The sequence below is a fragment of the Arachis ipaensis genome, chromosome B4 (genome assembly GCF_059453495.1).
Source record: "Arachis ipaensis isolate K30076 ecotype BB chromosome B4, ASM5945349v1, whole genome shotgun sequence".
Lineage (NCBI taxonomy): Eukaryota > Viridiplantae > Streptophyta > Magnoliopsida > Fabales > Fabaceae > Arachis > Arachis ipaensis.
In genome coordinates this window covers 4,129,208-4,142,979 of record NC_142439.1, presented here as the reverse complement: position 1 = coordinate 4,142,979, position 13,772 = coordinate 4,129,208, and the positions used below count along the sequence as shown (strand labels likewise).

At 38.5% G+C, this 13,772-nt stretch overlaps 1 protein-coding gene across 1 annotated transcript; it reads left to right on the top strand.

Annotated features, from left to right (window-relative positions):
• Positions 1 to 4,034: 4,034 nt before the first annotated feature.
• Positions 4,035 to 4,774, top strand: LOC148566513 (uncharacterized). Its single transcript, XM_088484286.1, has 2 exons — positions 4,035 to 4,636; positions 4,732 to 4,774. Exons 1-2 carry the CDS (start codon positions 4,035 to 4,037, stop codon positions 4,772 to 4,774), a joined length of 645 nt encoding a protein of 214 aa, XP_088340412.1.
• The last annotated feature ends 8,998 nt before the right edge of the window (positions 4,775 to 13,772 follow it).

Sequence of the window (13,772 nt, the reverse complement as noted above, 5' to 3'; positions counted from 1 at the left end):
ACCTAACTTGACATTGGCTATGCTAATACCTAACTATTCACTCTTAGTGCTAACCTAACTAAAAAAGGGATACCTCACAGGTACAAGATACAAGACATAGATATACCTAAAGAAATCTGAAATTAACTCTAGGCTTTTTCTCTCAAGTGTATCACTCAGCCTTTTTCCACTCATGGCTTTTTCTTAAGCTTTCTCACAATGCCTTTTCTCTCAAGAAATTACAGAAAGATAAACTTAGAAAAGTACATTACAATCAGTAAAACATGAAGGAGATTGACTTCATCAGCAGCCTCTTTACTATGTGCAAAACCAGATTTGCAAACCTCAGCTTGAGTTCTTCAGTATTGGCCGAATGCTTCTTTGAAAGAAAGCATTATCCAAGTAGAGGAACTTCTTTTCAGAACACAACTCTCAAACTCTGGTTTTCTCTCCTTGGTTTTTGAATGAACAGCAAACCTCTTTTATCTCCTTGCATGTTGCTGGGTTCTTCTTCCAAGGTCAACACCTTGAGCCTTGAGCTTCTCCAACCCACATATTCACTTTTTCACTTTAATCCTTAGAGTAGAAACTTTGCTTCTGACTTCTTCATCTTGACCGAAAGCCATAAAGCAGTAACCATAGAAATCTTCCCATGGTCAACTTGATCTTAGCCATTGAAAAACTACTTAGTCTCCAAGACATGTTTGAGACCGTGGATTTACAGTAGAGAAGAACAGAAATACTCTTTTTCATATAACCCAAAATGGAGATACAGAGAATTGAAGATGAAGAGAAGAAAGTGTGTTGCATGTATGAGGAAATGAGTTACCTTTAACCTAAGCTTAATTTGGTTTGAAATGGTTGATTAGACTTCTGAGTTTCAAGCTTGGACTTTCTCTTTCTTGCTTCTTTGATGATCACCTTAGGGAAGAAGCTTTCTCTTTCTCTTTCTCACTTTTCTGAGTTTTGTGATTTGACATGGTCAGAGAAAAAGGAATGTTGCTTTGGTAAAAGCAAGTGAGAGGGAATGAAGACTTCAATCTTGTATGAGAAGCTTGGATCAACTTGAATTGATGGACACGGGCTTGGATCGGATCACTTCTTTTTGCCCGTTTTGATTTTTCAGCCTTGTTTCCTCATGGGCTTTGTTTATTTATTAACCCACCAGCCTTGCTATATTATTTTCATACCAATTTGGGCTACTGAACTAAGTTTTGGCCTGCAACATATAATAAATAATTAGCAACATATAATTATTAATACTTAACACTAATTATTTATTTTGTCCAAAAAATGTTTGTCATCACTAATTAATTTAGTTAATTTCTTAACTCAACACTTACTGATACAAGCACCAATATTCTATGAATAATCTCTGCTTGTTCCAGTTTGGCTTCTGCAAATAAAATCAGATCGTCGACAAAGTATACGTGCGAGAATTCTAGACCTTGTCTATTCAGACGAATTGGTTTTTAGACCCATGAACTACTGCAGCCGAAATAAGTTGGGACAATCGTTCCATACCAAGAACGAAGGTGTAGGGAGAAAGGGGATTGCCTTGCCGAATTTCTCTAGAAGGGGTGAATACTGAATTCATCTAAGACTTCTCCATTCCAAAGAATCCTCGTTCTAGCCGTTGAGATGCACTTGCAAACCAAGTCAATAAAGTGGCAAAAATGTCCAATGTCAATAAGATTATCTTTGATGAAGTTCCACTTGAGTATATCATAAACTTTTTCTAAGACACAGTTTGGATAAACAGTATAATTAAGCTCCTTTAAAAAAAGAGCTTAAACAATAAATACTTATATTAAAAAGTAGTTTATAAATAAGTTATTTTATATTTGGTTTTTTAGTCCTAAAAATACTTATTTTAAAAGAAGAATGATAAAAAAAACTTTTTATTATAAGTAATTTTTTTTAACTTCTCCATAAGTACTTAAATAGCTTTTTAAAAAGTTACAACTTAGTTTTGAAAATTATACCAAACATTAATGCTATAACTTTTGATAAGTTAAAAGTTAAAAAGAATTACTTATGAACCTATCCAAATTGACCATAAATCAATTTTAATAGCTATTCACCCTTTGGGTCCCTTCTTATTCCTCATGGAATGAATCACCTCTTGAGCAATAATGATGTTATCTGAACTATGTTTGTCAGGTACAAAACTACACTAAGTAAGATTAATTAATTTCTCCATAACCATAATTTTATAGGCTTCATTGCTTAAGGCTAGTAACTGATTCCACCTTAAGAATGAGAGTGATAAGTGTCTCGTTAATCTCTAAAACACTATTGGGATTTAAAAAATATTCTCCACTAGTTTGCATATGTCTGGTCCAACATAATCCCAATTATTCTAGTAAAAAATAGTATGCATACTATTTTTAGTCCTCCCATACTAAAAACAAACTCTTTGATTTCCTAGGAAGTGACATCCCTGCCAATAGAAACAAGATCAAAATTATTTAAAGTAGAAAAAGATTTACTAACAATAAAGGGACAATCAGAAATATCATCAAAATAAAGAGATGAGTAGAAGAAAGTAGCCATGTTCTCCATCACATTGTCGTGAGTTATCCAATTTCCATTATCATCTTGCATAGAAATCACTTTATTCATTCTTATTCTAACTAAAATAGTTCCATGAAAATATTTTGTGTTATGATCCCTGCATTCAATCTATTTGCATCTTGATTTTTGGTACCACATAATCTCTTTTTGAGCAAGAATATTTTCATATTCCTTTTAGAGGTTGACTTGGAGATTTTTTAGAAAATAATTGCTGCTGTGACTGAGACTATTGACAATCCCTTGTAGCCTTCTCATAATTCTATCTTTTTTTCTAAGAATATTACCAAACACCAAATGGTTCCATTTTTTTCCGGGGATCTTTGAAAATCAACAATGCAATTAGTCCAAGAATTTTGCACTCTCTAGCTATTAGAGACCAGATTCTCAAACTCCGAATGCGTTAACCAGGCTGTCAAAAACCTGAAAAGTCTCCTTCTCCTATTAGTTTGATCTGCAGCAAGGAGTTGGAGGCATAAGGAAGTATGGTTAGACTTAAGCATGGGCAAATGCTTGATTCTAGCTTCTGAAAAATTAATTTGCCAATCCACATTACACAATTCCTTATCTAGCTTTTCCACAAGGTTATCCTTTTCTATGTGTATGGCTAACCAAAAAAACCCAAATCAAATAGATCAGTGTTTATAATGCGGGATTGGAACTCAGTACGAACCCCCTGGCCCTGACTCAAAGCCCCTCCTCTAGGTTCACAAGAATACAAAATGGCGTTAAAATCACCCAAAAGGCACCAAGGATCTTCATAGCTCAGGCAAATGTCATGGATATTCTGCCACAATTCTCTTCTTAAATTTTTCTAAGGACTTCCATAAATAGTAGTGATGTTCAAAGGAATATAATCTTTCTCCTTCACCCTCATATGGATAAATTGCATATGAGACTTGAGAATATCAACTTCCCAGAAACTCAAATCTCAGAGCATCCAAATGCCACCAGAAAAGCCTCTGGCTTCCTCCACAAAGTGGCTATCAAAGCCTAATTTCTCACGATTTTTTTTCCTGTCCCAACTAATATGGGTTTCCACAAGAATGTGGAAACTAGCTTCATATTGCCTCTTCGAATCTCTTATTAGGGAAGGGAAGGAGTTACCACCCACCCCACGACAGTTCCAACATAACAGATTCATCATTAAAAAAGAGAAGAAAAAGGGTGTCACCAGATGTTAAGAGTATTGAGATGCCACATGACAAGACACGTGCAACATATTAGAGTTTGTTAGAGAAATCAGTTAGAAGAAAACTGAGTCAGTTACATCTAATAAGAAGTAGTTAGAGCTCACTCACTATAAATACTAATGCACTGTAACAAACTAGTAAGTTCAGCTAATACATCTCATTTTCCAGAAAATTCTCCTCCTTCACTCTCTCTCTCTCTCTCTCTCTTGCTCTCTCTCTCTTCTTTCATTCTTGTTCTTCATCTTCAAGAGTCTGATACCTTCACATGGTATCAGAGCTCAACGATCCATGGAGAACACTGCGCCAACACCAAAAGCTCCAACGAGCTTCCTCAATCAGAACACGTTCGCTGCGTTTTCAGCCATTAAACTCAACGAGAACAACTACAAAGCATGGAAGAAACAAGCACTAGCGTGCATAAAGGTGAACAAGCTTCAAAGTCATCTTGATCCAAGGATGGTACCTGCTAGGTTTAGCTCAGAATCAGACAGACATGAAGGAATCGAAGCTCAAAGCTACACAGACTGGGAAGTGCAAGATCAGTGCCTTGTGGCTTGGTTAACAGCAACAATGGAGTCTAACTTTGTCAACCGTGTAATTGAGTACGATTATGCATACCAGATCTGGAATGTGTTGAGTGAATATTTTGAATCTAGAGTCAAATCGAGGATTAAGCAGCTCAAGACTCAGTTAAAGACACTCAAGAAGCACGGTTCTCCAGTCACCGAATACATGGCGAAGATCAATCAAGTTGCTGACGCACTTAGTGCACTTGGAGCTCCACTAACCAAAGACGAGTATATTGAAGCTGCACTGGGAGGGCTTAGCGAAGAATACAATGTTTTCATCACCGTGGCAACAGCAAGGATTGAAGAGACGTCAGAAAGCGAGTTTGAATCTCAGTTGCTCGCTCAAGAAGAATTAGTTAACAGATTTCGAAGGACGGAGCTAGGACCAGTTCAGGCAAACATTGCTCAAAGAGAAGATATTCCAGAAAGATTTCAAGGAAGAGGGTTCAACAACTATAGAGGAGGTTTTCGAGGCTCGAGAGGCAGAGGCTATTTCAGAGGCACAGGAAGGTCATCATGGTGGCAGGGCAGTAGGCCACAATGCCAACTTTGTGGGAAACTTGGCCATACAGCAGTGCAGTGTTTTCATAGGTTCAACCAAGACTTCATGAATCCACAAATGCAGCCCCTCAATGCAGCGCAACCACCTTCAGCAGCATTCCACAATGGAACAAGCTCTCAAAACTCTCAACAAAGATTTCAAGAAGTGAAAACTCAGCCTCCCGCACCACTCAATCCTCAAGCATTCCTTACATTGCCTTCAGCTCTCCCAGACACAGCTTGGTACCCTGATTCGGGTGCATCTCATCACATCACGTTTGACAAAAGGAACCTCATCACAGGATCTGATTATGATGGCACTGAACAAGTGTTTGGAGGTAATGGCCAAGGTATGGATATTGAACACATTGGAAGTTCATTCATGCATGCATCTTTATCTAACAAACCTTTCAAATTGCAAAACCTATTACATGTACCTAATATATCCAAAAATTTAGTGAGTGTAGCCAAATTTGCCTTAGACAATGGTGTGTTTTTTGAGTTTTGGCCTTATCTGTGTAATGTTAAATGTCAGATCTCCAAGAAAATCCTCCTTCAAGGATTGCTTAAAGAAGGACTTTACAAGTTTGAAGGGATCGAAATTGGCCCAAGAACAAAGTCTGTACCTGTTAATCCTACTTGTTTCAATGCAAATACTGTTGAAAACTCCCAAAATACATATGTTGAATCTGAAAATAAGCATGTGCAAGCCACTGCCAATGCGAGTTCAGCATTGAATAATAAAGAGAGAGCTGCTGCACCCTCTCACCTAGCCAAACTGAATTGTAATTCAACGGCAAATAAAGTTGTCACAAGTCCAATTTCAATTTGTAATTCTGCCTCTCAATTGTCTGTAAATACCTTAGTAAGTCCTATTTCAAATGCAGAAGCCCATGTCACTTGTAAAAGGGTTAGTGATACAAGCCAATTATGGCATAGAAAATTAGGACATCCATCTGATAAGGTGGTAACTCTAGTGATGAATCAATGTAATGCTTCAAGTTCTGATAATTCAATGAATAAAATTAGCTATGATCCTTCATTATGCAATGCTTGCTGTATTAGTAAAATTCACCAACTACCTCATCTTGAGTCTCATTCTAACTATGCACTTTTAGACCTTATATTTTCTGACATTTGGGGGCCAGCACCCTTATACAGCAGATCAGGTTGCAGGTATTATATCTGCTTTATTGATGCAAGCACAAGGTATACTTACACATACCTACTGAAGACCAAAAGCCAAGCATTTGAAGCATTTCAGCAATACAAGTCAGCAATCGAACTCAAGACTGGGCTAAAAATCAAAGCCTTACAAACAGACAACGGTGGAGAATACTTGTCCACACCATTCAAGCAGTTTTTGGTAACAAATGGCATTCAACACAGACTTACATGTCCCTATACCCATCAGCAAAATGGCTTAGTAGAAAGAAAACACAGGCATATCACAGAAACCTCACTCACATTGCTAGCCCAAGCTAACCTTCCTTTAAACTTTTGGGATGAATCAACCCTCACTGCCACTTACCTCATTAATAGACTACCCACCCAAACTCTCAACAACAAAACACCTCTTGAAGCCCTCACCAACACAAAACCAGACTATAGTATCCTACAACCCTTTGGATGCACATGTTACCCACTTCTCAAACCTTACAATGCACACAAGTTTGATCATAGATCCCAAAAATCCATTTTCATAGGTTATGCCCCCAACCATAGAGGTTACAAATGCCTCCTGCCAAGTGGAAAAGAAATCATTTCAAGGAATGTCATCTTCAATGAGTATGAATTTCCTTATAACCAACTCTTTAGGAATCAACCAAGCCAATCCTTGCCTCACACCTCACCTTCCACCTTCATACCTTCCTTGTCAAATCTTCTACATCAAACCAACTTCAATTCCACTCCTAAACCCAACATTATCCAACCTCCAGCCACCATCTTGCCCAACCAGCCCACCCCATCTTCCTCATCAAGGTCATCACCAAGTCTTCCAGAACAACTTCTCACCTCAGCAACAAGCACTTCTAGTCATTACAATGTCTCAACCATCCATTCAACACCAGAATCTTCAATTCGAGGCAACACCTCCACTCCTACTGCAGCAGCACCCCAAGTGACACCAACCCCTTACCCCACATCTTCTCCCCAACCACACCATCATGCATTGCATACATTGAATGACACTTCCAATACGCTCAATTATATATCTGAACCATTATCTACTTCATCTTTTTCTTTGTCTATTAATCATGATTCTGATGTCACTGCTGCTAACTCTTTTTCTCTTGAAACTCCCTTAGCTGCAAATGTGCCTGAGCAAGCTCCGACTGAGATAGTTCCCCCTGCACTATCAGCAGCTACTACAAATCACCATCCCATGCAAACAAGGAGCAAGTCAGGCATCTTCAAGCCGAAAACTTATGCAGCAGTGCTCAAAGAGGCTGACATTGACCTCTCCCAATGCGTCCCTCAAACAGTTGAACAAGCACTGACCAGCGAGCATTGGAAGCGGGCAATGGAAGAAGAATATGAGGCCCTCATGAGGAATCACACTTGGACACTAGTGCCAAAGCCGCCCCCAAGCACAGCCCCTACCATTGGAAACAAGTGGGTCTTTCGAATCAAGAAGCATCCAAATGGTACAATTCAAAAGTACAAAGCACGGCTTGTGGCAAAGGGATTTCATCAAAAAGAGGGAATTAACTTTGATCAAGTGTTCAGCCCGGTGGTCAGACCTCCCACTGTTAGAGTCATGCTGAGTTTGGCATTAGCAAAAGGATGGAAGATCCGACAGTTCGACTTCAACAACGCCTTCTTAAATGGCGACCTTGAAGAAACTGTCTTCATGACTCAACCAGAAGGGTTCATCTCCACCCACACTCCTCACCATGTTTGCAAGCTCCAAAGATCATTATATGGGCTGAAACAGGCCCCCAGAGCCTGGTTCACCAAGCTGAAACTCACTCTCAACAAGTTTGGCTTCGACAACACCAGATCAGACACGTCACTCTTCACCAAATTCACACCTGCATCAGCGACTTATGTTCTCGTATACGTAGATGACATTCTAGTCACAGGAAATTCTCAAGCAGAAATCACAGCCTTAGTCAACCAGTTACATACAGTATTTTCACTAAAAGACTTGGGGGAAATGAACTACTTTTTGGGAATTGAGGCAGTAAGAAACAATGACCAAGTAATGACCCTATGCCAAACAAAGTATATCAAAGAACTCTTAGTTAAAGCAGGGATGCAAGAAGCCAAAGCAATGCCTACTCCAATGGCATCTAGTCTGAAACTCTCAGCGCAAGGAGGAGAATTGTTTCAAAATCCAGCACAATATAGATCAGTTGTTGGAGGACTCCAATATGCAACAATCACAAGGCCAGAGATCTCTTATGCAGTAAACAAAGTATCGCAATTCATGCACCAACCGTTAGACAGCCACTGGAAAGCGGTAAAGCAAATCCTCAGGTACTTAGCAGGGACACTTCAGCATGGATTAAGGTTCCAAAAGTCTGATGAGAGTAGAATCTATGCATTCACCGACTCAGATTGGGGAAGTGATGTAGACGACAGAAAGTCAACAAGTGGATTTTGTGTCTTTTATGGACCAAATCTTGTCTCTTGGTCCAGTCGAAAGCAACATGTAGTATCAAGAAGCTCCACCGAAGCTGAATATAGAGGGATAGCTGCTGGACTTGCTGAAGTCATTTGGTTGCAGAACTTGTTGAATGAAATGAGGATACCTTGTACCACCAAACCAAACCTATACTGTGATAGTCAGAGTGCTGTACTACTTTCAGCCAATCCAATCCTACACAACAAGAGCAAGCACTTTGAACTCAATCTCCACTTCGTTAGAGACTATGTGACCGGAAAGAAACTACATGTGATCCATATTCCAGCCCAAGAGCAGATAGCAGATTGCTTAACAAAACCTCTGTCAAGCCCTGCCTTCCAAAAGTTTAAATTGAGATTGAGAATTGCTGACAGAAGATGTAATGACAGCAGGACAATTGGAAGCCCAGACAACAGAGTTGATGTTAAGAGTTCAGAAAGCACAATAGACAAGAAGGAACAAAGCACAGGTTTCAGAAACTCAAGTAGCAGGATTGATGTTAAGAGTATTGAGATGCCACATGACAAGACACGTGCAACATATTAGAGTTTGTTAGAGAAATCAGTTAGAAGAAAACTGAGTCAGTTACATCTAATAAGAAGTAGTTAGAGCTCACTCACTATAAATACTAATGCACTGTAACAAACTAGTAAGTTCAGCTAATACATCTCATTTTCCAGAAAATTCTCCTCCTTCACTCTCTCTCTCTCTCTCTCTCTCTTGCTCTCTCTCTCTTCTTTCATTCTTGTTCTTCATCTTCAAGAGTCTGATACCTTCACACCAGAGACATAAGTTAACGATTCGGAGTGACCTTATTCCCTTCTAATTCAGACATATCACCACCGGCACTAATACTTGTACCCATCGTTGCCACTGCATCCTCCACGTTAGTATCCATCAGTTTATCTATCAATTTATCGGTTTTGTATGAAGAACTCTCCATCACCACCGTTTTGGTAATTTGGAGTTAGGAATGTCTCTGATTAAGAAAGGAATTTGTCATAAGATGATTTTCGAAGACTTGCTAGATCATATTTGAAGCTTCAATAGCTTCCCTTTACTCTTGATTTAGCCTTTGCATGTTGTCAAGCATAATTTGTTCCATGAGGTTCTTCTCTTTCTTTTTTTGCATCGCAAGGAAAGAAGAAGTAGAAGCTTCTTTTTTTTGTCAGATGGATTGGACAACCTCCAATCCTAGGTACTACACAATACACCCACACACTTCTCACACACTTACCACACGTTGCAGCAACAGCTAGGAGATTTTTTTGATCGATTGTAACCAGTTGAACTTAAACTCGAGACCTCTAGGTAGGGAGGGAGAAACTATCCCATTTGAGCTATAGCTCATTGACGAAGTAAAAGCTTGCAACACTCCGTTACCCTAAGGCTTACCTCTAGCCGTAAAGTGAAGGATAACAAGGCGTGAGTCACGACAGTTCTAAAGCTCATACATTAATGAATATAGGAAGAAATAATAATACTAGGATCCCGATGAAGGAATAAAGTTCAAAATCGCGTAAAGCGGATTTACAAAACGTGAAGCATTCACACACGATAACTAAAAGCGTAAGGCACAAGATACAACATGAGACTTAATAATAATAGTCAAGATAGATATATATAAGTATGATAAACATAGAGTATTAACCGCAACCCACAGAGTTTAGGCCGACTAGTCATATACAGACATAACAAAGTTTTTTGAGTTAAAACAGTTTATACAACTTATCTTTCAAAATAAGCCTCTAAGGCAAAAGAGTATAATAACAAAAGTGTGAGAACTACAATATATGAACCAAAACACAAAGATAATAAAATGTAAGAACTGGCATAACCGTTTTAATAAAATAATAATTTTTAAGTGCCCGGAGTAGATTCAAAATTTAGAAGTTTTAATTTGAAAATTTAAAGGTGAAATTTTTTGAGTTGGAAAATGTATCTTTTTCGAAAAGCTTTTGTAAAAATGCGTACTGGTGCTTAAGCCGGCAGTATTGGCTCTAGTCTGTCCAGTACCACGTATTTAGGAAGATAAGATTTTGAAAATTGATTTATTATTTTGAAAAAACAAAAATAATTTATAATTGAAAACCAGACACTAATCTTAAAGGTTTAGGTCCAAAGTGGGCCAAACGGACCTAAAACGCTAACAGGTTGGACCGGGTCCAATGCCCAACATATATATGCTCATTTAATGAGCAATTCAGCTCATTCCACCACAAAATGAGAGAAAGGGGCGCTGCTGGGTGAGAGAAAGGAGGAAGAAGGTTACTATTTACCTCCTCCTTCAAAGCTCCATTACCTTTGATCTGGAGCTCCGATTGATGAGCCATTTGCAGCCACGCGAAGCTCTCGTCGAGCTCTTCGATTCTAGCTAAGCATTGTTGGTAAGATCTCTCAACTCGTGCTCTAGTTTCTAGCCCTAGAATTTCTTCATTTTTGGGTTTGCTTTTGAGTATTTTTTGTGATTTTGCTTGTTTAGGTGATCTCTAGTAGCGGGTAATTGTCGGGCTTTGCCCCAATCACCGTTGGATAAGGTAAGGAACCTCTATATCCTTGTGGTTTGGTGTATTGTGAGCTTTAGTTGTTAATGCATGGTTATGTTATATGTATGAAGCTTGTTCTTGGAGTTGGTGGTGGCTTTTGGTTTGGCTTCGGTGGTTTGGAGTTTGGTGGAAGCTTGTTGGAATCAAGTTTGGTGTTTGAGCATATTGGGAATCGGCCATGGTATGGTTTTGGTTTCCTTTATGTAATATGTAATATTTTTGGAAACTTAGGCTAGTAGACCTTAGGATAGGATTGAATTGATGTTAGTTGTTGGTTGTTATTGATTATTGTGGTTGATGATGATTGTTGGGAATTATTGGTGTTGATGAGTATTGATGGTGATTGGTTATATTGATGATTCATGAGGATTATGAGAATTCATGGTAATAAGTAAATGTATAATATTTGTGATGGTTTGGAATTATAAATATGTGACTTATTAATTGTTGAATGGATTGTTGGTTATAATGGAGATTTGTGATGTAAGAATTGTGGGAGAAATAGAGGATTTGAAACTAAATGATTTAAGTATGGTGTAATGGTTGGGTGAATTTGGTATGGAAATGATGAAAATGTGAATTTTAGGTTGTGAAATGAATTGGAGGATATGTGAATATGATCTAGGTATATTAGGATTGTTTTGAATATGGAATAAGTAATTTTGGAATGAGAGTTGGTTAAAATTGAGGTTTAGAGATTTTTGGTAAACTTTGACAGATCATATCTAGAGTTACGGTTTTTAAAATTGAATGATTTTATATCAAATTAAAGATAATTTAAAGAGCTTTAAAATGGTATAGATTTTGTAGAAATCAGAATTTTGTAGAGAAAGATATGATCGTCGGAAGTTGGTGCAAGAAATCTGAAAATCTGTGATATAGAATTGTGATTTCTGGTTTGTGTGCACACGCACACTCTGGTGCGCACGCTCACCTTACGAATTTTGCAAGTTGTATGTACACACAGCTCTGTGCGCATGCACACGCTGGAAGGTACATTCTGTTGAGGGCGTTCGTATGTATCTGTGCGTGTATGCAGAATGGAAAATTCTACTCTCTATGCGTACACACACATCTTGAAAATCCTCCTGGCGTGCGTACGCACAACCCTATGCGTATGCACACTGCCCTGTTTTCAATAAAAACCTTGTTTTTAATCGTTTTACCTTTTCGGCAAGCTTGCAAACTTCCGTAACACTTGTTTAAAACCTTTTCGCCAGTTTTAGGATCTTGAATCAAGGGAGTAAATAATAAAGGAATAAAAAGGATATTTTTAGTTATGAGTTTAGAGCCGGTGACATAGGTATGGAAGGTTTGAGTATTTTCTAGCTTGAATTGGTGAATGTTGAGTTGTGAAGTTTATGGTTGAAGAGATTATTGAGAACAGAGAATGCTTATGATGAATTTGAAAAGTGAAAACCAGTTATGGGATGGTTATGATGAGTTGAGAACTTGAAAAGGAATGATAAAATTATTGGATTATATGGGAGTGTGCGGAGCCTATATCTCCGGCGTGGTAGATTTTTCTGTTGCATGACTGGTTGTTGTTGAGAGTGTGCGGGGCCTATATCCCTGGCGTGACAGATTTCTCTGCTGCATGAGTGTGTGGGGCCTATATCCCTGACATGACAGATTTTTCTACTGCATGAGTAGTTGTGATTGTTTCCATTTCTGCTGTATGAGTGTGCGGGGCCTATATCCCTGGCGTGGTAGACTTTGCTGCTGCATGAGTAGTTATGGTTGTTTCCTTCTCTACTGCATGAAGTGTGCGGGGCCTATATTTCTGGCGTAGTAGACTCCCTACTGCATGAGTCTGCAGGGTACTATATCTCTGACGTAGCAGATTCGCTGCTGCATGAGTGTGTAGGGCACTATATCTCTAGCGTGGCAGAAAATGCTACATCTAGAAGGATGTGTCGGGTTGGCATTTACGGATCGACAAGTGATATCACAAGCCAATAGGACAGGTATTCATCATATGCATCTCTTATATGCTTGTTTGCTTTGATTACTTGAGTATGCCTAATTGTATAATATGCCTACTTGCTTCTTGAATTAATTGTGATATATGAATACTACCTGTGTTTTACTTGATTACATTATCTGTGATTGTCTGATGCTGAGGAGGTTAGGTAGGCGATGGCAATGGGATCACATGGAGGGTAGGTTGGTGAAGGCTGTGGGACAGCGGTGACTAGTTTTAGTTAGAAATCCCCTAAGTTTAGATAACCTTGTATATTGTTTATGGTCTTTATTTATTTATTTATTTTTGATAAGCATGGATATCTGTATCGGTGTGAAGTTCTAGGATTGTCTTTGGTGTCCAGGAACCTTACATCTTACATATTGGGCACTGTTACCATACTGAGAACCTCCGGTTCTCATACCATATGTTGTTGTTGATTTTCAGATGCAGGTCGTAATTCACCTCGGTAAAATTACGGACATGGTGATAGAGTGGAGTATAGTTTCTTCCTGGTTTATTTCTATTTTATTTTGTTGCAGTATTTTCTCTCACCCTTTCTGTTCTAAACTTTATGGCCTTAGAGGCTTACATGAGAGATAAGTTGTATAAGCTGTTTTAACTCAAATACTTTGTATTTTTTTGTTTGTAACTAGTCGGCATAAACTTCGTGGACTACGACTAGAGTTCTTTTGTTTATTACACTTATGTATATCTATCTTAAGTATTATTATATTAAGTATCATGTTGTACCCATTGCCTTTACGCTTTTAGTTA

Bases quoted from the DNA above. Each gene is read 5' to 3' on its own strand.
- LOC148566513 (XM_088484286.1), top strand. From the start codon at position 4,035: ATGGAGAACACTGCGCCAACACCAAAAGCTCCAACGAGCTTCCTCAAT. The intron at 4,637-4,731 runs GTTTGAATCTCA...CTCAAAGAGAAG, and splicing joins GAAGAGACGTCAGAAAGCGA to ATATTCCAGAAAGATTTCAA.